The sequence below is a fragment of the Papilio polytes genome, unplaced genomic scaffold (assembly GCF_000836215.1).
Source record: "Papilio polytes unplaced genomic scaffold, Ppol_1.0 DF823901.1, whole genome shotgun sequence".
In the NCBI taxonomy this organism is placed as follows: Eukaryota; Metazoa; Arthropoda; class Insecta; order Lepidoptera; family Papilionidae; genus Papilio; species Papilio polytes.
Window position 1 is genome coordinate 1,855,982 of NW_013525303.1, and position 21,815 is coordinate 1,877,796.

The 21,815-nt window shown below is 33.8% G+C and overlaps 2 protein-coding genes across 3 annotated transcripts; one reads left to right on the forward strand and one right to left on the reverse strand.

Annotated features, from left to right (window-relative positions):
* On the forward strand, positions 1-10,480 carry LOC106102921 (probable sodium-coupled neutral amino acid transporter 6). The gene is made up of 9 exons (XM_013282541.1): positions 1-375; positions 6,801-7,001; positions 7,351-7,471; positions 7,593-7,705; positions 7,779-7,911; positions 8,121-8,283; positions 8,996-9,164; positions 9,465-9,590; positions 9,667-10,480. Exons 2-9 carry the CDS (start codon positions 6,803-6,805, stop codon positions 10,200-10,202), a joined length of 1,560 nt encoding a protein of 519 aa, XP_013137995.1. The 5' UTR covers positions 1-375; positions 6,801-6,802; the 3' UTR covers positions 10,203-10,480.
* Positions 10,481-11,949: 1,469 nt separating this feature from the next.
* Positions 11,950-21,704, reverse strand: LOC106102907 (acyl-CoA synthetase family member 3, mitochondrial). 2 transcript variants are annotated; one of them, XM_013282524.1, is made up of 11 exons: positions 21,381-21,704; positions 20,168-20,305; positions 19,162-19,254; positions 18,535-18,822; positions 16,848-17,025; positions 15,932-16,187; positions 15,287-15,481; positions 14,418-14,575; positions 13,734-13,978; positions 13,221-13,424; positions 11,950-12,201 (listed from the first exon to the last, which is right to left on the reverse strand). In XM_013282524.1, exons 1-10 carry the CDS (start codon positions 21,529-21,531, stop codon positions 13,222-13,224), a joined length of 1,905 nt encoding a protein of 634 aa, XP_013137978.1. In that variant the 5' UTR covers positions 21,532-21,704; the 3' UTR covers positions 11,950-12,201; position 13,221. The 2 variants fall into 2 exon arrangements, with proteins under 2 accessions (XP_013137978.1, XP_013137979.1); XM_013282525.1 differs by lacking the exon at positions 11,950-12,201 and having other exon boundaries at positions 13,140-13,424.
* Positions 21,705-21,815: the final 111 nt, after the last annotated feature.

A 21,815-nucleotide genomic window follows, 5' to 3' on the forward strand; every position in this document is an offset into this window, starting at 1 on the left:
TGGTCAGTCCTTTTACGTCAGTCTCCGTCGCGGCGCGTTCGGTAGTGTCCGCTGGCAGAACCTGTTTGTAAAAAAAATATTTTTCATGTCTTCACCATCAAATCTTTATATATTTGATAACGTTATTTGATAGCTATAGTATCTAGTTTTTTAAGACTTAAAAATCTTTTGCAAAGTTTTTTTTTAAATCGAAATACCGAGTTCATCATACTAATATTATCTTTTTAATATAAATTGTGAATGTTAAAATATGTGGCTGTGGGTAGTTAATATGCTAGAACCCATAAATTAAAAAAAACAATTTTATTATGTTGAAACAAATTTTTACTATGGTTGAGTGCTGAATTTAAAACACGAGTCTACGATTTATTTTAGGTAAGTTTTTAATCGATTTAATGCTTATAAAAAAAACCTAAAATATAAATACATTGGACAAATTACAACAAAATGAAGTTACATTTCACATCGAGCTGAAAATTAAGCGAATATACTATTTTTAATAAAAAAAACTTGATTATAAATTGACCAATAGGTTACCACTTACAAAAAAAATATAAAATGTGTATTTTTTAATAGTAACAGGTAATAAATAAGCAAGTGGCCACTGTAATTCGCCAAATAGTGAAGTGACACATTCGGTTTTGCGTTGATACCTTAAAATTTTAAAAACTAAAACACTAATCTTAGTATCTTAATCTTAGTAAGACTTACTTATAATTGAAATACTATATTGCAATACTAAACAAGGGTTCTATTCCGATTCACATCTATGGTATCGGTAACCTAATACTCTAGAATTTGTAAATACAGGTAATATAGACACTAGGGGGGAGCTTTGTCCCTTAGTAACATGTAGAAAGATTAAATAATGTGTGTAATGTGCCTCCAATCCCTAGACTCCATAGATAATTCAAAAACTTGTGAGTTGTTCATTTGTAATGGTACCTCATGTTCCGTATTCTGGTTGGAATGAAAAAAAAATTACTACTAAAGGGAGGGGAGGCTTGATCAACGGCATCTCCACTCCCTAGACCATTATCTGACGATGACAGGTTAGGACAAATTCGATGTCATACTATTTACTAATACTAATATTATAAATCAGAACGTTTAGATGGATGGATGGATATTTGTTAGAGTTTACAGATCTCGATGAAGGCACAAATTTAGAACATAGCTTTGACGATATAGGATAAGTAGTTCCTTTTTTAAATCCAATTCGAACAGAGTTAGGACAGAAAAAAACATTAGAATTTCGAAAAAAAGGGATTTTTGCATGTTTTTGCTTATCTCGTAGATTAATCTGCACAATTCGTATCATTTACAATTACATCTCCGATTATTAGCAGTCTTACATCCAATTAGTATTCAGTACAAAAGGACATTGCTCTATATTCACAAGGGGAACGTAAGGTCACATAACTAAAGGATATTTTAGCAAATTGTAACGTGTTTTATTGTACCTCATGTTGCCTGATTAAGATCTTGGGAGAGTAATTTTTTTATATGTTTACAAGTTTTAAGTCTAAAACCCGCAACAGATGATAAGTACTGATACTTCAACTCTTGCGTTAAAAATCAGAACTGAAAGTTTGTAGCTGGCTTTAATTTTTTTTTCATAATAATAAGCAAACAAGCAAGTGACCACATGAATCTACCGAAATGGAAAACGACCGCTGCCCATAAACATCCGCAATTAAAGATGCGTTGCCTACCCTTAATTGACGGAGAAGGAGACGCACATAAAGAGGACATTTCCTCTTCCTATGCGTCTCCTCCACCGTCAAATCCACTTTTCCTTTCCATCCTTTCCTCTTAAGAAAAGGGTGGAAAGGGATAGGGACTTAAAATAACAATGTCGAACGAATTACAACAAATCTTTTTTTTACATCTCTAATGTGAAATATTGAAAAAATTATATTTCTAGTGTTGTATGACTTTTGAATTGAAAATGCTTTGAAATTGTACATTTTGAAAAAAGAAATCAAACAGAATCAAGTCAAATCAAACAAAACAGACAGAAAAGAACAGAAACGGGAAACATCCTCTTTATGTGCATCTCCTCCTTCGTCGATTAAGGGTAGGCAACGCATCCGCTATTGTGAATGTCTATGGACAGCGCTTCGCCATATTGGCGGATTCAGGTGGCTGCTTGCTCGTTTGCCACCTTATGACATTAAAAAAAAAATTAAACAGATGTATATCTTATGAAAAAAACCTCGATTTGAAGACATTATTTCAATTAGGTTTGTGGTAAAATATTCATTAGCTATTAAAAAACAGTCATAATCTTAATAGAGTTATAAGTATTCGAGTTTACAATTTTTTTAAACAAATAAAATTTACTTTTTTCTACTTAAAATGTAATTATGATAAAGGTTTTTTTCTTATTTAATTACTTTTTAATTGTAAAAAGTAAACAGCGATAAAAAAACGCCTTATGTTCTTAATAGATGTCGCATAATGGACTGTACTACTCGTAAATTGTTAAGACATCATTCTGCAATCCGGTAATAATAACGAAGTAACGGCTCGTGCCGAGGCTCCTGAGGGAGCCCTCGAGCTCAGTTACTCATAAACGAGGTTTAGGCTAAGCGCCATCTGCGCTCGGCCACCTCAAGCCCGGTGAATCTGTAAATACCTCTTCAAGGCAAACAGTGGCAATTCAGTCACAAAAAAAAAATCATTCTGCCAGCCGACTTGTTTTCGGTAATCTCCGAAATAGTTGACCCGATTTTAAATGGACTTTAATAGGTAGCTGATGTTTGAAATATACAGGCTTATTTTTTTTTTAATTCCACTCTGACGAAGTCTTAGGCCGCTAGTTAACTATTTAATTTTTGTTTCGAATTACGTGAGCTTTCTCAATGCCTTTATTTGCATTTATCTATGGAAAAATTGTTCAAGATTTTAAATATTTGACCGGTTGATCTAAAAGGCATGTAGATTGACCACTCTAATTAGAAAAACACTTTCGACATTCAAGATACCACGTCAATTTTGAAATATTCAAGTAACGCCAGTCTTATACATTACGTTTCAAATAAAGAGTCAATGACCTCGATTTGTCAAAAATTTGCCAGTAAAATTTTGAACAACAAAAAAAAGGATTTTTTGTTTGTCTTTAAACTTCATAGACTTCCAAAATGCTTATTTGTAGTTGAAACGATTTGCTATTAAGAGGTAAACAATAATCTAGGCTTATTATTTGATATTGGCCTCAAAAACAAGCATGACATACTAAAATGCATGACAGTCTATAAACAATACAAGAAACTCTTCTTAAAATAAAGATGGTTTTTTCCAAGATAAAATTTAGGTATGCATTAAAAGTCTACTCTAAAACTAGATAAAACATTCTACAGATTGGAATATAGATTATATTACACGTTTATAGATAAGAGAATCTATCAGACATTTTATTATGGATGTCGATGCGACACGCGACTTTTATATAATTTATTTCGAAATACAATTTTGTTAGAAATAACCTGTTTTAAAAATATGAGATGATAGTCAAATAATTTTCATTTTTATTAAAGGATATGAAATAATAACAACCAGTATCCAAGAAAATTAATAGAATCCATATACAACGAGGATTATTCTTAAAAAAACATCAAATATTGTAAACAACTGGCTTTCACCGCGACTCTGCTCGGGTGGAATTAAAATAAAACAAAAACGAGTAGCCTATGTGTTATTCCAGACTATCCTCTACATCCAAACCAAATTTCATCGAAAACCGTTCAGCCGTTTAAGCTACAAACTCTAACAAACATCCATCTATCTAAACTGTCACATTTATAATATTAGTATGATTGGATGCTTCAAGTAACAACGCGAAAGTACGCTTTAGAAAACAATCGATTTGAAATTACCACAAAAGCCAAATTACGTAAACATTTTAAGGGATAATTGCATAATATTCGTTAACTAACATATTAATCGAACTTGATACTTCCCTTGGAATATCTTTACAATATAACCACTAACCGGTCCATTTGTCTCAATCGTTTTGTATTACAAGATCCAAACTTTATGCGGCTCGTTGTTTAGCACACATGTCATCCCTTAAATTCTCTTTGAGAAAAATAGATTGAACAATATTTGTCTAATAAAATTTCCACTGCAGTCTGCAGTTGAAACCTTTAGTTACTGTTTAAACCTACAAATTATCTGACTCTGTATAAGTAAAACTACTCGTAGATTATGATAGCTCACTTGCGTCCTTCTTCTTCGATCACCAATATTATATTTTCTTGTATATTTCCATCTTTAATATATTACGAAATATACTAACTAACAGATCTAACATCTCCCCGTGAGCATAATGCATGAGGAGGAAAGAGCGGGCAGTATGTTTGTACGAAATTTCGAACGTACATAAAATTTGTATGTTACTATACTTGCCAAACTTGGCGTATTGTATTCCCATACGAAACCGGTTTATGTATTCACATGTTCAACAATTCAGGTTTTTGACAAACTGGACAGATTTTATTTTGTATGAGTATGTCTACTTGGCAACAGAAATCGAGATTATTTAAAATTTCTTAAATGGTGATAAACAACTTTCGCTTTCACTTAACGTTTTAATTGGACTTCTCAATAATAATATTGAAACCCAAAATGTGTTTTTTTTTAATCTGCAAGGAATTTTGAATTCTTTCAACATTGTTTTTGAGATTAACAAAAAGACCTGTTTGCTTCTACGTTATCTTTATTTTCGAAAAGTGAAACTTTTTTTAATATAAATTGTATTTATATAATAAAGAATTTCGATAATCGAAATTTACAGTTTAATTAAAATTGTTTCACACTGTTAACACAGATTAAATAACTAAAGTGTTACTATATTCTCTTTTTGTTTTTTTAATATTTTTTATGAATGTTACCTCATACAGAATTTTACAAAAAAGATTCTTTAACTCAAAGTTAATACTACAAAATAGAAATGTTTATACTTTTTTTGTTTTTTCGGATAAAGTGAAAATCTTTTTAATAGATTTTAATAAAAATCCTTTGCCGATATAAAGTTCATTCAGTAAAGAATGAAACAGATTGCGATTTCTTTCTTCCATATTCATTTACGGTAAGGAAAGTACTTGTAAAGCGGTTTCTTGCAAATCAGGACAAAAATGCAAAATCCTATTTAAAGAACTAATTAGATTTCTTTCTTAGTTAAATACTGAAGCTAACGCTTTAATAAGCTAGCTCAACTATTCTGTGAATTCTTTTCCGGGTTTAGTTAAGAATTTTAATCTGCCTTCATTTTCTTTCTTAAATATAAAACACTATGTTAAGGCGGTTTAACAAATGCCAGTAGATGGCTTATTTGTTTCTAACTTACTCTATTTTATTGGCATGTGTATTCCCGTCCGTATCGATTTTGTAATAGCTACGGTCCTGCAAATTCAGGAAGACGAAATTGAACGAAGACACTGGCACGTACAGTCTTGCGAGCTGGTGTTCCATTTTACTGGTTTGTTAACACATGTGTAGGTAAAGTTCCCGTAATTTTATCGCGAGTGTCCTGTATGGTCAAATATAATGTCACCTCTTTCACTCTTTTGTAAAATTGAGATACAATATTATATACAAATATTATCTTATCGAACATTGATGTACAATCGCGAAGAAAATAATACTCTTTTTTTATTTTTTTTAATTTAACATTTCCTTCACGACTGTACACAGTTTGTAATTTGATCCAATTAGGTTACGTAGATACCACTCGCTTTTTGTTTTCTATCGATATTACGAAATCCTAGTAAATTAATCAAGTGTTACAAAAATATTTCTTTCTTTGACAGTTTAAGACAATGACAGTGGCTTCTGAATAAAAACGCTATTGTATTCTTTACAAGCATCTTTTATCGTCTTATCATATAAAAATAACACTTTTAGTTGTTTATTTGTGTAGCATTATAATAGCAGCTTTATTGTAAATTAAATTATTTTGCACCAAAACTTAAATAGTCATTATATTCCATTCTAAATTAACGTTTAAATTACTAACGCAAATTTACTAAAACATATCGTAGGTAATCTAAGCAATTTATTGACAAAGATGGTGTGTTCATGACCTTTATTTTTTTTCTGTACCTACAACCAAGGTCACTGTTTACGGAAATTGTTCAAAATTAAAAATTCAAAAAATATGACACCAATCGCAGATGGCCCTTTTTATTTTTTTGGTATGGTAGCATGGTATAATGAAATAGTGGAAAAAAACGGTCACGGACACATATTAAAATTTTGAAAAACCTGATTTTGAATTTCAATATTCTCAATTTTAGTTTTCATATATCAAAACTATTTCTTAAGCGAGTAGTCGTAACCCATTTATCTTTAAACTCAAAGCAATAAGGACTATTGAAAAAGTGTTGATAGCTGAGTTAGGTCCAAAAGAAGGGCTACTGTCAGTAATATTTGAAAAAAATATACTTTAAATACTTCTAGTGATGGGAACAGATACCTTCTTGGCGACGCCCATGTTTGCAGCGTTAACTCTTCATTTGGTAGCGTCTACTGTGACGGACAACTAAATAAAAAAATCTGAACTAGTTTACTTTATAGCTAAAAATATGACTATACTAAAAATGTCCCGCCACACTCATCAGACGAAACGCAGAATTGCTCCCATTTCACGCCTGTCTTCTGTGTGGTCGTGGTATTACACCGGGCGAGCCGACCCATTCGTGTGAAGATGTTGAAGCGGGCTCCACCACAGTTAAAATCTGTTTCGAGCATGCAATATGTATGTTTTTTAGTTTAAATTGCCTCTTTTTTTCCAGCAATGAAGATGAAGATCCTTCGTTTATTCGACTCGATGCGTGGATCCGGCGCCGCTGGCGTTCGGCCCACGATCCACCGCGGGCAGTATACTGCTGGAGAGACGAGCGGCGGTTTGAGCGTGTTATTCACAATGTTATGTATCGTGGATCTGTTTGGAGTGTTCCCGGTCGTCGCGCTGCCTAAGAGCGTTATAGCTTGTGGTTTGTAATATGATACTGCTTCATTGATATAAGTACAGTCAGCGACATAAATATGTCGTAATAATATTTCAGAAACCACTATGCAGAACTTTGCACTCACACTTGTATTCTTAACTAGCTGTTGCTCGGTACTTCGTCCGCGGGAATTAATAAATATAGCCTATGTCACTCAATGATAAATTAGCTTTTTAATCGTGAAAATATATTTAAAATCGGTCCAGTACTTTTTGAGTTATTTCAATACATACAAAAATACAAATCTTCCTTATTTATATTATTAGTAAAGATAAAAATTAGTATAGATTTGATGTTTAAGCAGGTCTATTCAAAATTTGCTTTATTTTTCTAGGTCTATACGGCATACCATTAGTGCTAGCAGTATTTTCGTTGCAACTGTACACAGCAGTTCTACTCGGCAAGAGTTGGCTGTTGGCGTATGAATTGTCGCCGAACATACGAGACAAAAGCAGGTATCTATTATGTTTTAATTGGATTATTCCTTAAATTAAATATTAGCGTTTCGATGTCAGCGCCATCTATTCTTGATTTATTTGAAACAGCGCCATCTATTTTGATTAAATTATATTTCAGATTTCCATACGCGGCGGTTGCTGAATTAGCATTTGGCGATAATGCTAGAAGATTGGTAACGTTTTTCATAGATGCTACTGTTTTTGGTGCAGCTGTACCTAATTTTATATTCGGTAAGTTAATATCAATGTAGTGACTAATTTGCATTTGATGCGGTCCGACCGATTGCTTTTTTTATGTTTGTAGCATCTCAAAGCCTTCAGTTGTTCTGGTGGAAGATATCTGGCGGCAGTGTGGGCGTCACGTACTGCGTGTGGATGGTCGTCATCGGTCTACTACTCTGCCCTATCATGTGGCTCGGCTCACCAAAGGATATGAAGTACGGAACATACATGTTTAAATAGACATGATTTTTCTTGACAATAGATGGCGTTATTTTTAATATGAAGTCGTGTTCTTTAAAAAAATTCCAGATCATGTTCTGTGACATGACTAGCTTTTGTCCGTACAAATATAAACAAAAATAGTATTTTTTTCTTTCAAACTAATACTTATAAATCACGTATCCTAAAATAATCTTATTTCCAGGTCATTAGCGTTGACATCCGTATGCATCGTGGGCACCGTAGCTTTCGCCACATGGTACTGCATACTGACGGATGACGAGTCTCCGTCCAGTTTGGGAGGAGTGCTCGACTACTCTCCTGATGTTAGAGACTTCCTCACCGCTTACGGGATTATAGCCTTTCAGGTAATGTTACATTTATTACTTACTTTTCTTGAGATATATGGCTTATAGAGAATACATCTCTATAGAGGCTTATAGAGATGTATGGAAGAGCAGCACATACTGTGCCGACCCTTCGTAAGGGATAAGGGCAAGTGGATGATGATGATTTTCTTGGTTGTGGTAGTGATAGTGGAAACGGAGTAGTATCTAGCATGTCAATTTCTTGAACGTGCCAGATTCTGGGGGAATGTCAGTAAACTGTTCACGAGATTTCAATATCAAGCTTTGTACCTTGTCACAAAGGATTATTCCCAACCGTCACCCCGCTCTGTCCCCACGTGAGCATAAAAAGTTTCATCCGTCCCATATTTTAGTCCCACTATCACTAATAAGGTGAGAGATGGAACCGTTATGAAATAAAATAAATACCAACCGCCCCCTAGTCGTAAAAGGTGGGACGGATGAAACTTTCCACACTCATCTGTCTCTACGTGGGGACAGAGCAAGGTGATGGTTGGTAATAATCCGTCACAAAATCAAATATCGTTCTAGCGACTTCTATGCCAGGTACTGGCATGCTTACCGTTAGCACATGGGAGTAGTTGGATCGTACAACTTACTTGAAAGAGTGCCAGCTACTGGCATCCCGTCCTAACATAAAGTACAACTTATTTATACTGTATTCTGTTATATTGCTTCAATGTTTGTACTGTATTCTACTGATTTATTTCAGTTCGACATCCACCCGATGCTGTTAACACTGCAGGTGGACATGAAGGATAGTCGGCGCATCAATTCGGCCGTTCTCGCAGCATTCCTCGCTACAGGACTGGTCTTTCTTATCACCACACTCCTCGCCGCTAATCGGTATGGAGATAACGTCGAAAGTAACATATTGCAGGGTAAGTAAGTTAAAATTATTATTACAGGACAACTGTATAATTTAATAAAGCTATAAATAGGGAAGATTTTATTCTTTGCATAGAATAGGTTCCGAAATTACGAAACCGATTTAAAAAATCCTTTACATTATTACTAGACTTAACATTAATTCGAAGGGAAGGGTATAGATACTACAGAAAAAGATATAAAAAGAAATGGAGCGGATCGCCCATAACATTTTTATGATGTTTCTCTCTCTTCTTTCTTTAAAAAAATATTAAATAATGTGAAGAAGTACTTTATTATAATTAATTTTGCAGGTATTCCTCCATCGATTACCCTTTACATTGTCGCTCTATTGGTCACTCTACAACTGTGTCTGTCGAGCGCAGTCGGAAATTCTGCCTTGTTCCAACATCTAGAAGACTTGCTCAAAATACCAAGAAGTAATCACATTTCTTTAAAGAATAATCGGTTTTGTTTTTAAACTGTTATTGTAAAATAATTGTTTTTTTTTTTCAGATTTCTGCATACAAAGATGTCTGATGCGGTCCAGTATTGTCGCTTTAGCGGTATTCTTAGGAGAATCTGTACCCAGATTTGATTTAGTAATGGGTCTCGTGGGTTCAACTTTAACCGGTCCTTTAATGTTTATCTTCCCTCCGTTATTCTTTCTTAAATTATGTTATCTTAAATCGATAAACATAAAACAAGAATTCTCAATGAGTTACAAACCTAAAACATCGGTTTCCGAACGTGAACGTTTACAAGATGGCGTCGATCTGTCAAAATTGCCGCTCGTTTCTACAGAATCTTTACCACATAAATATCAAACATTTGGTAGTTACGAGGAAATATATCGTTCGTATGTTGATGAATATAATGTAAAATGGTATGACGTTTTATTAGCATCTTTAGTTATGTTATTAGGGATGACAGCGACCGTCGTAGCGACGTATTCAAGTTGGTCAGACGCGATATCGTCGGCAACTTTCTCGCCGCCGTGTTTGCTAAATGCGACCGCAGCCGCAAGAAGCTTTATACAAGATACTACATAGATTTTATAACCCTAGTATCAATTCTGACTGTAGTAAAGTTGTACAATGAATTTGTTAAATGTGCACTTGTATCCAATTATTGCTATCTCTGTTTATATTCTAAGAGCGAATGAGATGACAATATAATAGAATAAAGTCACGGTCTTATAGTTCTACGGTTTTGCATATATTGGGGTAACAGTTCAATAACGAATGTGATTGATTACTTTTTTCTTAAATTATGAGATAAACATTATGAAGATTATAAAAAAAAGTTAAAAATCGTTAACGGGTGTCATAATATTTAGTTATTTTGTAAGTGCAATACATTTTTTATGTAACAACATGAAATTGTATGTTATTTATGTGTTCTTGTATGTTTCTTACTAAAATAAGAAATACTTCGTGCATACATAATTAAAAAAAAAACTTAAGTAGCCTCTAAACTTTTCCAGGCAATAATTTATATCTATGCCAACTTTTAAGAAATCCTATTATTTAAAGTTATCCACTAAAAACATCCATCTAACCTTTTGCATTTATCTTTCTGAGGGCTTATCCTACTACTGACTGATAGAGGCTCAGATAGCTTAAAAATGACGTCACACTTTACAAGACAGGCCCTAAAAGTCATAAATGAGAAAATTTCTATAAATGGATGTTTTTAGAAGGTAACTTCTAAACGATTGAAATATAATCTGGAATAACTCAGGCTACTTACTAATTTATTTTAATTTCACGCACGAAGTCGCGAACAAAACCTAGTAACATAAGTAATAAGTAGGATAAGATATTGTAGTGAGTAAAGATTGTTAATAAAACGATATAAGTATGTTTTTTATTTTATTTTTAACAAATTACATAATTATAATCAGTCAAGGAATAAATAAAGAAAACACTTGAAAACAATAGACTATCGTTTAAAATTAAAACAAAATAAACTATAGAGTGTGAGTTTTTACTTTGATCAATTAAAAGTTAAAAGATTTACTCAGAAAGTCTCTTTTTCAAATTGTTATTGTTTAATAACATGAAAAAGAAACCTTTTTTTCTCTATTAAATGACTTTTTATATTATAATTGACTAGGTATTTGTGTCTGTCGACTGATAGATCACTAAAGTATGAGACAGGACAATACGAAACAAAACCGCATTTAGTATTTTTTTTAATTATCATACGAATTGTATTTTATTAATAAGTCTGTGGCTAGTTTGAAAAATTAAAAAAATCAAACTGGATTATTTGCTTTTGAACATCTTAAATAGTTAGACAACTAGAAAATGTTCGGATTTAGTATTTTTTTTTAAATTTATCTACCGAAATAGTATTTTGCTTAATAAGTCTGGTATGTTTATTTAAAAAAAAAATCAAACTAAAGCATTTGCTTTCAAATTCCTTAAATAAATAGATAAGTAGAAAATATTTAAAATGCCAGCTCTATAACTTATTTGTATCACTATATTTGAAAGTAATAATTCGACTATGATTATTTTAAAATTTCGATAGTGACAAAGAGGGTAATATTTGTGTCTTATTCTACCTTTCTGCCGTAAATATTGATTTTTTTATATAAAAATAATTGTAGCTTTGATCTAATGGCCAGTATTATTTTGTCCGTCTGTATTTAACATTAAAAAAAACTGAATTGTATATTCATGAAAACATAACACATTGCACAAAAAAAAAACAATAATAAAATCAGTATATACATTTAAAATAGTTCATTTTCTTACATATTTTTATATTTTTTTTATCGTTATTTTTATCTAAATAAAGTAATATAAATTTATACATATATATCATTTAATAAATACTTTTTTAAATGCATCTCATATAATACATGAATCGGTAACATTAAAACCGTAAACAAAAAAAACTTTAAAATCAATTTGAAACAGAACTAGTAACATTTATAAAACATATTTAAAACTTTATATGTAGCTAGTTTTGTTTTTAAAGATGAAAAAAACTTACTTCATTTATAACATTATATACAATACAGGAACTCCAGTCAAAAAACTGAAAAAAAAAACTACACTAAACCTTTATATCTATACTAATATAATAAAGGGTAAACATACACTACTTAGTTATGTAGGACGAGCTGTTGCCCGCGACTTCGTCCGCGTAGTATTAGAAAACATACAAACTATATAAATTACAAAAAGTTACGTATCCCTCGGGAACCGGACTTTTCTCGGGGATGAAGCTTATCCCATGTGTACTCCACACTTTATTTTATATCTGTGCCAAATTTCAATACGATATGTTGAACCGTTGCAGAACGATCGAGTGAACATTAAAAAACTAAATTAATGAATCCCACGGGAACCGTAACTATTCCCGGGATAAAAAGTAGCCTATGTGTTCTTCCAGACTATGCTCTAAACCAGTGACAAATTTCATAGAGATCGGTTCAGCCGTTTAGGCTACAAACGCTAACAAACATCCATCCATCCGTCCATCCATTCATCGAAACTTTCGCATTTATAATATTAGTAAGATTATTCAAACTAGCTGTTGCCCGCGACTTCGTGCAGACAATATTAAGATAAAAAGTAGCCTATATGTCCGTCTGTCAGCTAGCCTTCAGTGAAAGTCCAGTCGAAATCGGTCCAGCCATTTCGCAAACGCGACTTGCGGACAGACAGACAGACATTTTTTAAATGCAATTTTAGTTATCAGCAAAGCAAATACACCATCTGCCTGAAATCTGGTATTTTTCTTTTGATATTACAGACACTCCAATTTTATTATATGTATAGATAGAGGAATTTTGTAAAAAATAAGTTTACGGTTTTATAAACAACAAAAAAATATGTGGATGAAACTAAACAATCTTACTAATATAAATGCGAAGGTTTAGATAGATGGATGGATGTTTGTTAGAGTTTGTAGCCTAAACGGCTGAAGGGATCTCGTTGAAATTTGGCACAGATGTAGAGGATAGTCTGGAAGAATACATAGGCTACTCAGTTTTTTTTTAATTCCGCGCGGACGGAGTCGCGGGCGAAAGCTAGTATAGAATAAAAACTCACCTTATTTATCTGCAACATTAAGTTTATCAGCGAATACTTTCCTTATTTCCTTCTTGTCTAGTTTTCCCATCGCGTTTCGTGGCATTACCTCCACTAGCAACAGTTTCCTTGGCAACGAATATGGCGGCAGTTTCTTTCCCGCCACATCTTTTATATCTTTCAATGTTAACTTCGCATTATCTTTAGAAACTACTACTGCGGTTACTGCAAGTAAAAAGTACGGTTTTTAATATTTCATTACAAAAAAAAACAACTTCGCATAAAATTTTCGCAAAAAAAAAACGGCTTAACGAATCTGGATGAAATTTGGCATAGATGTAGAGCATGGAAGAACACAAGGGCTACTTATTTTTTTTTAACTCAACGCGGACGGAATCTCGCGCGAAAGCTAGTTTAGCATAAATGTAGAGTATAGTCTGTAAGAACACATATACCACTAACATTTTTTTATAATTTCGTACAGACGGAGTCGCGGTCAAAGTCAAGTCATGCACAAAAATCACAAATACTTACTTATTTCACCGTAAGTATCATGTTGTACCCCCAACACCGCAACATCGACGACATTAGGATGTTCTAACACTGCCGACTCCACTTGTAACGCACTAACTTTGTACCCACTCGTCTTTATTATATCTACAGATGTACGGCCGAGGATTTTAAAACGACCTGATGAATACAACGCGGTGTCTCCAGTTCTAAACCAACCGTCCTTTGTGAAATCAGATGCATTTAATTGTGGCAATCTGTTCCAATATCTGGAATACGGAAAATAAAAACAACGCTTACGACTAATAAAACTGCTTTAAAGCTTGGTTCACACTTGGCTACACAGTAGGACAGTAGCTCAAAACTGTACTAGCATTCAAATGGCATAATGTAAACAGTAAACTGCGTCATTGTGAAGAATCCACTACTGGCCTGGAATACTGTACTGTACTGGCTAAGTGTGAACTAGCCATTATGCGCGGTAAAGCAATACTATTATATAACGCATACGAGCTCTAATCTTACTATTACTACAATTGTGAAAGTTTAGATAGTTGAATGTATGGATGTTTACAAGAGTTTGTAGCCTAAACTGCTGTACGGATCTCGATAAAATTTGGCATAGATGTAGTCTCGAGCACATAGGCTACTTGCTTGTTTTTTTTTAATTGCACACGGACGGAATCGCGGGTTACAGCTATATCATACCTGGTAAAAACAGCAGGTCCTTTTAATAATAATTCTCCTTGATATTCGTTATCCTGACTCTTCTCGTGTACAGTAACCGTCGGTTGCTTCCAATCATTGCCTTCGTTATCCGTGAAGAACTCCTTAGAGCCTGATAATCCTAGTTTATCTAAATATATCTGGAAATCAATATAAATAGAATGTAAATATATAACAAAATACTTTGTTTCTTTTGAAAATCACATTAATTTTATACGTGCGAAAGTTAAGATGGATGGATGTTTCTTGTTTGTACCCTAAACTACTAAACGGATTTCGACTAAATTTGGCATAGATATAAAAGATACCGTGGGAGAACACACAGGCTATTTCCTTTTTTTTATTTCACGCGGAAGGATTCGCGGGCGAAAGCTAGTAACTTTATAAAGAGAATCTCAACATTTAGTAAAGTCCGTAAATATTTCCAGAACGATTGTTCTGTGAGTATTTTATTGGCATGTGTACGCATTGCGTCAGTAGTTGGCATGCCAGTGACTACTTTATTTTACGGACATATGTATTCTTGCCTTAACATTAAAATGTATGTCCTATTTGACCTTATCAACATTTACAAGGTCAGTTGTGGAAGGAGCAGCTGTCCTCCTAACGAATAAAAAATGTAAAATAAAAAAAACTACGAATACCATCTTAAGTTTAACTCCCCTTACATGTAGCAACGATCATAAGGGTCGGAACGTCCATATACTGTATACCAATTACCTTTATAATAGATGAAGCCGTTAAATACACTACAAAAACATATATAACGTGGGTCCTTTCAAGAGTTGGGATAGTAGTCAAGTAGTCAAGCGCTTTAATAAAAAAAAACACTACAAAACTCCTGCACATACCTGATTATCAGGTACTGGCGATTCCACAGTAATCAATGGCTTCAGTTCATCCACTGTCGCTATCCTAGCAGCGACGCCGGGCAGCGGCGCGCCCACGCAGCCCACCTCGCGCTGCTCCACTGGTCTGTACGGGTTGCTAAGAGCCATACCCACTTCGGACATACCGTATCGCTCTAATAAACGAATACCTGATATCTACGGAATTACACGAAACGGTCACTACTTAAAACTAACAAAGTTATGATCACTGATAGAAGTACAATCGGGGAATCTTTCAGTGCATGACACTAAAACCTAGGAGTTTGTACAATAAACAAATCAAATTTTTAAATATTCTGTATGAAATGAAAATATAAAAAGAATAGTCAGGGGTCTACAGCTAAATGCTTTTTTGTTATTGTCCCGTCGTTTACACAACTCTATGATTATCTCTATCTGTAAATGGGTCACTGACAATTTCCACGACTGTACATAAAGCTCCCTCCTCACTACTATATGATGTCCTCTTATTTATAATTACATTCTGAACACACTCATAATAATAACAAAAAAGATTTTTTTTTAAACTAAAGTTATGGAATTGGAAATACAGTATACGATTGTTTTAATAGAAATAACAGAAACAACAAACAGAGAAAAACTCACCTCCTCCCATTTTCTAAACAATTTATCAGGTAATGGCGCGGAGCCCGCACACATCAACCGCATCTTACTAGACAGCGTACTTCGTACATATTCCGCCATCTTGCTGTCAGCGAACATCGTGTCATAGTCCGCGACGAGGCGGGAATACATCGCGGGTACTCCGTGGAACACCGACACCTTCGCCTCCTCTCTCTCTCCCATACCGAGTAAGCGAGACCACACAGCGTGCGATACGAACGAAGAGAGCATGCGTATGCTAAAAAGTTCGTTATAAAATGTTACGTGACTTTTCGGGTTTATCCCACAACTGGCTGTTAGGCTCAGATAGCCTAAAAATGACAGATATGGGAACAAAATCCGATATTTCCATCACATTTTTTACACGTTCGATTATCAGACAATTTACAATTTGGTGACAGAACCTTAAGATTGTAACTCGTGTGATATTAAATTTGGTTAATTATCGCAAAACGGTTGTGCGATTGTCGATTGTTTCTAAAAATCGAGTAGTCTGCATTTCCATATAAGATCATAAGAATCAAAGCGAGACTAAACAGTTTTGCGATAGTTTAGTCAAAGGTTCTCTTAAGAATGTAACATTATTTGATCGTTTTAGAAATTGACATATCAATTTTAATTTCAATTATATTTTCTTTTTGCCAAGATAAAGAAATAGTACTTTTCTCGGATCAAATTTGAAATATTGAAACACAAAATATACAAACACTAGCTTTCGCCCTCGACTTTGTCCGCGTGGTATAAAAAAAAAAACAAAAGTGAGTAGTCTATGTATTCTTCCAGACTATCCTCTACATCTATGCTAAATTTCATCGAGATCCGTTCAGCCGTTTAGGCTACAAACTAACAAACATCCATCCATGTAAACTTTCGCATTTATAATATTAGTAAGATTTACCGTGCTCCAGCGGCTAATGAGGCATTCAAGGAATTCAGTTGTCCATGTATATGGTGTAAGGGCAGCGTATGTAGAACAACATCATTAGCTGAGTACTGCCACGCGCTTTGCAGTGCCGCTATTTGCGTACTGAGCATATTATGTGTCCACACCACGCCTTTAGGTTTACTGGTCGTACCTGGAAGAAATTTCCACTAACTCATTAGCTTTCAGTGACTTACTTCGTGTAAAAGTAAAAAAAAAAGTAGTATCATTTTTCATATTCCATATTGTAATCTATCTATGTAACAAATTCAATTAAGAACCATTCTACCGTTCAGGAGTAACTATGTAATAAACATCCATACATCCATACATCCATGCAACATTTAACATTAGATACATATACTATACTAATATAATCACAGCATATTTTTGAATAATTCTATCTTTAATAAAAAGCCCTACACTTACGACACGCTTTAGGCTATATATTTTCACAATGTTAAAATTAGGGGGTACATAATTTGAAAAAAAAAACTTAATGTGGGAAAGGGACCATAAACTACATACTGCCAACATTAAGGAAGCATGGTTGTTGTTCTAATTTTGATATTTGCAATTAAGAATTTGACAAATGAACACAATAAAAAAAACTTTTTATAATTTCATGCCAATGAAACTGCATAAAACAGCTAGTATTAAATAAATTGATTACAAACAGGTGGCTTTAATAATAAAATATGATAGTAATAAAATCCATGATGTAACAAAAAAAATATCTATTGGATATACATTCATAATATTTTATCAATTTTTATCAAGACTAATGACATTATTATTATCAATATTATCTTGATAATAGCAAATACGTTTACAATACAATCAATTTATATAATCTTCTTAAATTAGTGATAGTACATCACATTTGTGGACTGCCTTTCACACTCGAAGCAGTTCAGTAGTCATTTGTTTATATTTTACTAATAAATCTATAATATGGCGACTCTGACGCAATTAACAGATTTATACAGACGTTGTTTTTGAATTATTTATAATATTAGTAAAACTAGATGCAAGCTTAACGGTTAAGTTGTACATTGTATACTGTCATGTGCAAAGTTGTACATTGTGTACTGTCATATGCAAAGTTGTACATTGTGTACTGTCATGTGCAAAGTTTTACATTGTGTACTGTCATATGCAAAGTTGTACATTGTGTACTGTCACGTGCAAAGATGTACATTGTGTACTGTCATGTGCAAAGTTGTTCATTGTGTACTGTCATGTGCAAAGTTGTACATTGTGTACTGTCACGTGCAAAGTTGTATATTGTATACTATCAGGTGCAAAGTTGTACATTGTGTACTGTCATGTGCAAAGTTGTACATTGTGTACTGTCATGTGCAAAGTTGTATATTGTGTACTGTCATGTGCAAAGTTTTACATTGTGTACTGTCATGTGCAAAGATGTACATTGTGTACTGTCATGTGCAAAGCGCGAGTTCGGTCCCGCTACTTCGTTCCCCGTGAAATTAAAAGAAAAAAAAAGATACAGCCTATATTACTCACAGATAAATTACTTTTCTAAAGTTGAAAGTATTTTTAAAATCGGCCCAGTCTTTGAGCCTCTGCATTACAATCAAACAAACAAACTTTTCATCTTTATAATATTAGTATGATTAATTGAATAAAAATTTACACTTACCACTGGTATAAATCAGCATAGCATCATTCTGTCCATACCAAAAGTTTGATCTTCCAACATCACTTAGCGTTTCTTCCATTTTTGGCTTCATAAAAGTAGTATTAGGTTGATAGAGTTGTGCTGTTACTTCTTTCTCTCTACCAGCTATTAGAAGAGGTGTAGACACTTCTAGAGTAATCGGACGTAACAGTTTCTCGTATTCCTGTGTGCATATCACTAAGCTAGCGGTGCTGTCTGTTAGGAAGTATTTGAGCATATCCGGAGGATGAATTGATGACAGTGGGATAGCTGGAAAAAGCATATCAAAACTTAAATTAAATGTTTACTGTATTTTCACATTAACTAGCTATCGCTCGTGGCTCTGTCCGCATGGAAGTAAAGTCCGCAAAAAACAAAAGCATGTTGCCTGTTTGATCTTCCAGACTATCCTCTATATCTAAGCCCAAATAACATCATCATCCGTTCAACTGTTTAGGCTACAAATTCTAACAAACATCCATCTAAACTTTCGCATTTATAATATTAATAGGAAGTAAGATTTGGATGATTTTAAATGTAATTTCTACATGCAAAAATTGGTCTTCAATAAGTAGTAATATTAAATATTCATTTATAATTTTTACTTACCAATGTTCCCTGTCATCCATATAGCCCACTGTGTGATGACGTGTGACGCGTTGTTACTGCACATGTACGCAATTGTGCGCTGAGTTTCACCCACTGTAAACAAAATGTTACAAGTAACAATTATTACAAATTACAATAATTCATTCATCACCATCATCACTACACATCCCCACCGAGGGTTTGGAGCCTAACCTAATAAAGGGGTGACTAGGCCATAGTCAACCATGCTGGCCCAAGGCGGGTCGGTTGACTTCACACATATCTTTGAATATATATAATAATTAGGAGCGTCGGTGGCTCAGTGGTTTGATCACTTGACTTGTAATCTACAGGTCTTGGGTTCGAATCCCGCCATGTACCAATGTGATTTTCGAATTTTAATATGTACATTAACACAATAATTTACCCGACGTTCTTACGGTGAAGAAAAACATCGTGATGCAACCTGCACATATCGGCGAAGAAATTCAAAGATATGTGTGAAGTCAACCAACCCGCACTTGGCCAGCGTGGCCACTATGACCTAGTCACCCCATATTAGGGTAGGCTCCGAGCCCCTTGGTGGGGACGTATAGTGAGCTGGTGATGATGATGATGATGATATAATAATTAAAATATAATTGAACTAGCTGTTGCTAGCGACTTCGTGATATTAAAAAATAATACAACAGCCTATGTTACTTACAGATTCCTCTTTATAATATTATAATATTATAGATATAAATAGATAGTACTTTTGAGTGCTTTGTGATCCTTCATATAGGGCATCCTAATTTTTGCGGTCGAAAGTGAAAGCATGCCGATGGCCCTGACTTTAAGCTTCGAAGGACCAAAGAGGTTTAGTGGGTATAGGGGGAGAATCCCACATAACTACTGTGTCCCACTTAGGATATGGTATATACATAAAGCATTCCCCGTTGACAAAAAAAAAGGGCACCCTAGTTTGGAAACCAGTCTCCAAAGGCATAAATTAATAATTATATTTTATTTATTGCAATATACTTACACAGTTGTGCAGAAATCTCATCACTAAGCACTGACGCAGCTTGGTGTAAGCCAGCATATGTATAGATTCCAATATCATCTTGTAGGGCAATACGACTAGGAAATAATAGAGCTCTTCTGAATACTGGTACTACACCACCTGGAAAAATTGAAGAAATTATTAATACATCTATACATAGATGACTTTAAGTATAATTTAGTTTATTTAACAGTTTAGGGATACCTGTTTTATTCTTAATGTGGTCTAAATGTCCCTGAGATCTAAGGAAGTCCAGTTAGGACTGTATGTTGCAAAATAAAGTTGAGTCCCAACCGTCACCCCGCTCTGTCCCCATGTGGAGACCGATGAGAATAAAAGGTTATCCGTCCCACCTTTTGAGGCGAGAGGACGGTTGGAACATATTTTAGTTTGTAACGGTTCTATCTGTCCACATTATTGGTGATAGTGATACTAGAAGGCGGGACAGATGAAACTTTTTATTCTCACATGGGGACAGAGCGGGGTGACGGTTGGGAATAATCCTAAAGTTGAGGGTCAAGAAGTTATGCAGAGGAATAAATTAATTTTGAAAATGGGTCTCTAATCACTCTAGCATAATTGGTGACCATATACCCACCACTTGTTTCCACCCTTTCTCTTATAAAAAAATTTCAATATAGGTTTTCAATACAAAAACATTTTCAAGTAAAAGGTTACTATTGATATCATTTATCATAGCATATCAAATCTGTCTTTGCAATAGACAGACATAATTTCATTACATCATAAAATTGATTAAAACGATAATATATACTGGGTCTTTCCACTCATGTACAAGTAACTTTTTTTTTTAATCTATGGAGATAGAAATAGATAGAATTGATGCTAAACAGTTTACTAACTTTTCTTGCAACTTGAATAAAATTACTTAATAAGTAATTTATGTGAGCCAAATGTTATGATCCATCGAGCCCTTTCTTACCTTCCAAGACACACCACAAACCATATAAATCTTAATTACAATTTTTATAGCAAGAAAGAAGGCAATTTTTCTAAGTAGAGCACTGCGAAGGTATCTGACTGTACATGTTTTATCCTTTGAATGTATCTAATATGAGTACGTAAATGAAACATCTGTAAGTTCAACGTCGGTCTAAGACTGGCATTTATCCATATTTTTTACATACCAGAAAAATTCTCCTAGCAAAGGGACTTGGAAACTATATACACTTACCCGCTTTAATATCTTGATTAAACGATGTTAAAAGCTCAGAATTAAGTTCCTCTTTCACAGGAGCAGTCGACGTATACTTATAATTAGCAATACTAACAGGCTTTCTTAAAAGCCGGTTTAAAATACGAATCGAACGAAAGGAATACTCCATTATTTTTAAAGCTAGTTTAGACTACTGGAACTGTTAAGCACTACGCCTCAACTGAGATATATCGCACGTAACAATTAACACGTAGATAAATATTAGATGAAAAAAATAAGAAAGATAAGGTTATATTCTGAGATAGTTTAAGTTTATTATTCTTATCTTTTTTTCTTATGACAATTTCAAATTGACAAATGACAATAGAAAATCATATGACTGTCATGACATTGACATATAGTATACAGTATAAAAACTTTCTGGGAAACGAAGGTAAAATTAATAACTCATAC

Bases quoted from the DNA above. Each gene is read 5' to 3' on its own strand.
- LOC106102921 (XM_013282541.1), top strand. From the start codon at position 6,803: ATGAAGATGAAGATCCTTCGTTTATTCGACTCGATGCGTGGATCCGGC. The intron at 7,002-7,350 runs GTTTGTAATATG...TTATTTTTCTAG, and splicing joins TAAGAGCGTTATAGCTTGTG to GTCTATACGGCATACCATTA. The intron at 9,165-9,464 runs GTAAGTAAGTTA...TTAATTTTGCAG, and splicing joins CGAAAGTAACATATTGCAGG to GTATTCCTCCATCGATTACC.
- LOC106102907 (XM_013282524.1), bottom strand. From the start codon at position 21,531: ATGGAGTATTCCTTTCGTTCGATTCGTATTTTAAACCGGCTTTTAAGA. The intron at 14,576-15,286 runs GTATGTGCAGGA...ATTGATTTCCAG, and splicing joins CGCCAGTACCTGATAATCAG to ATATATTTAGATAAACTAGG. The intron at 13,425-13,733 runs GTAAGTATTTGT...TTTTACTTGCAG, and splicing joins TGATACTTACGGTGAAATAA to TAACCGCAGTAGTAGTTTCT.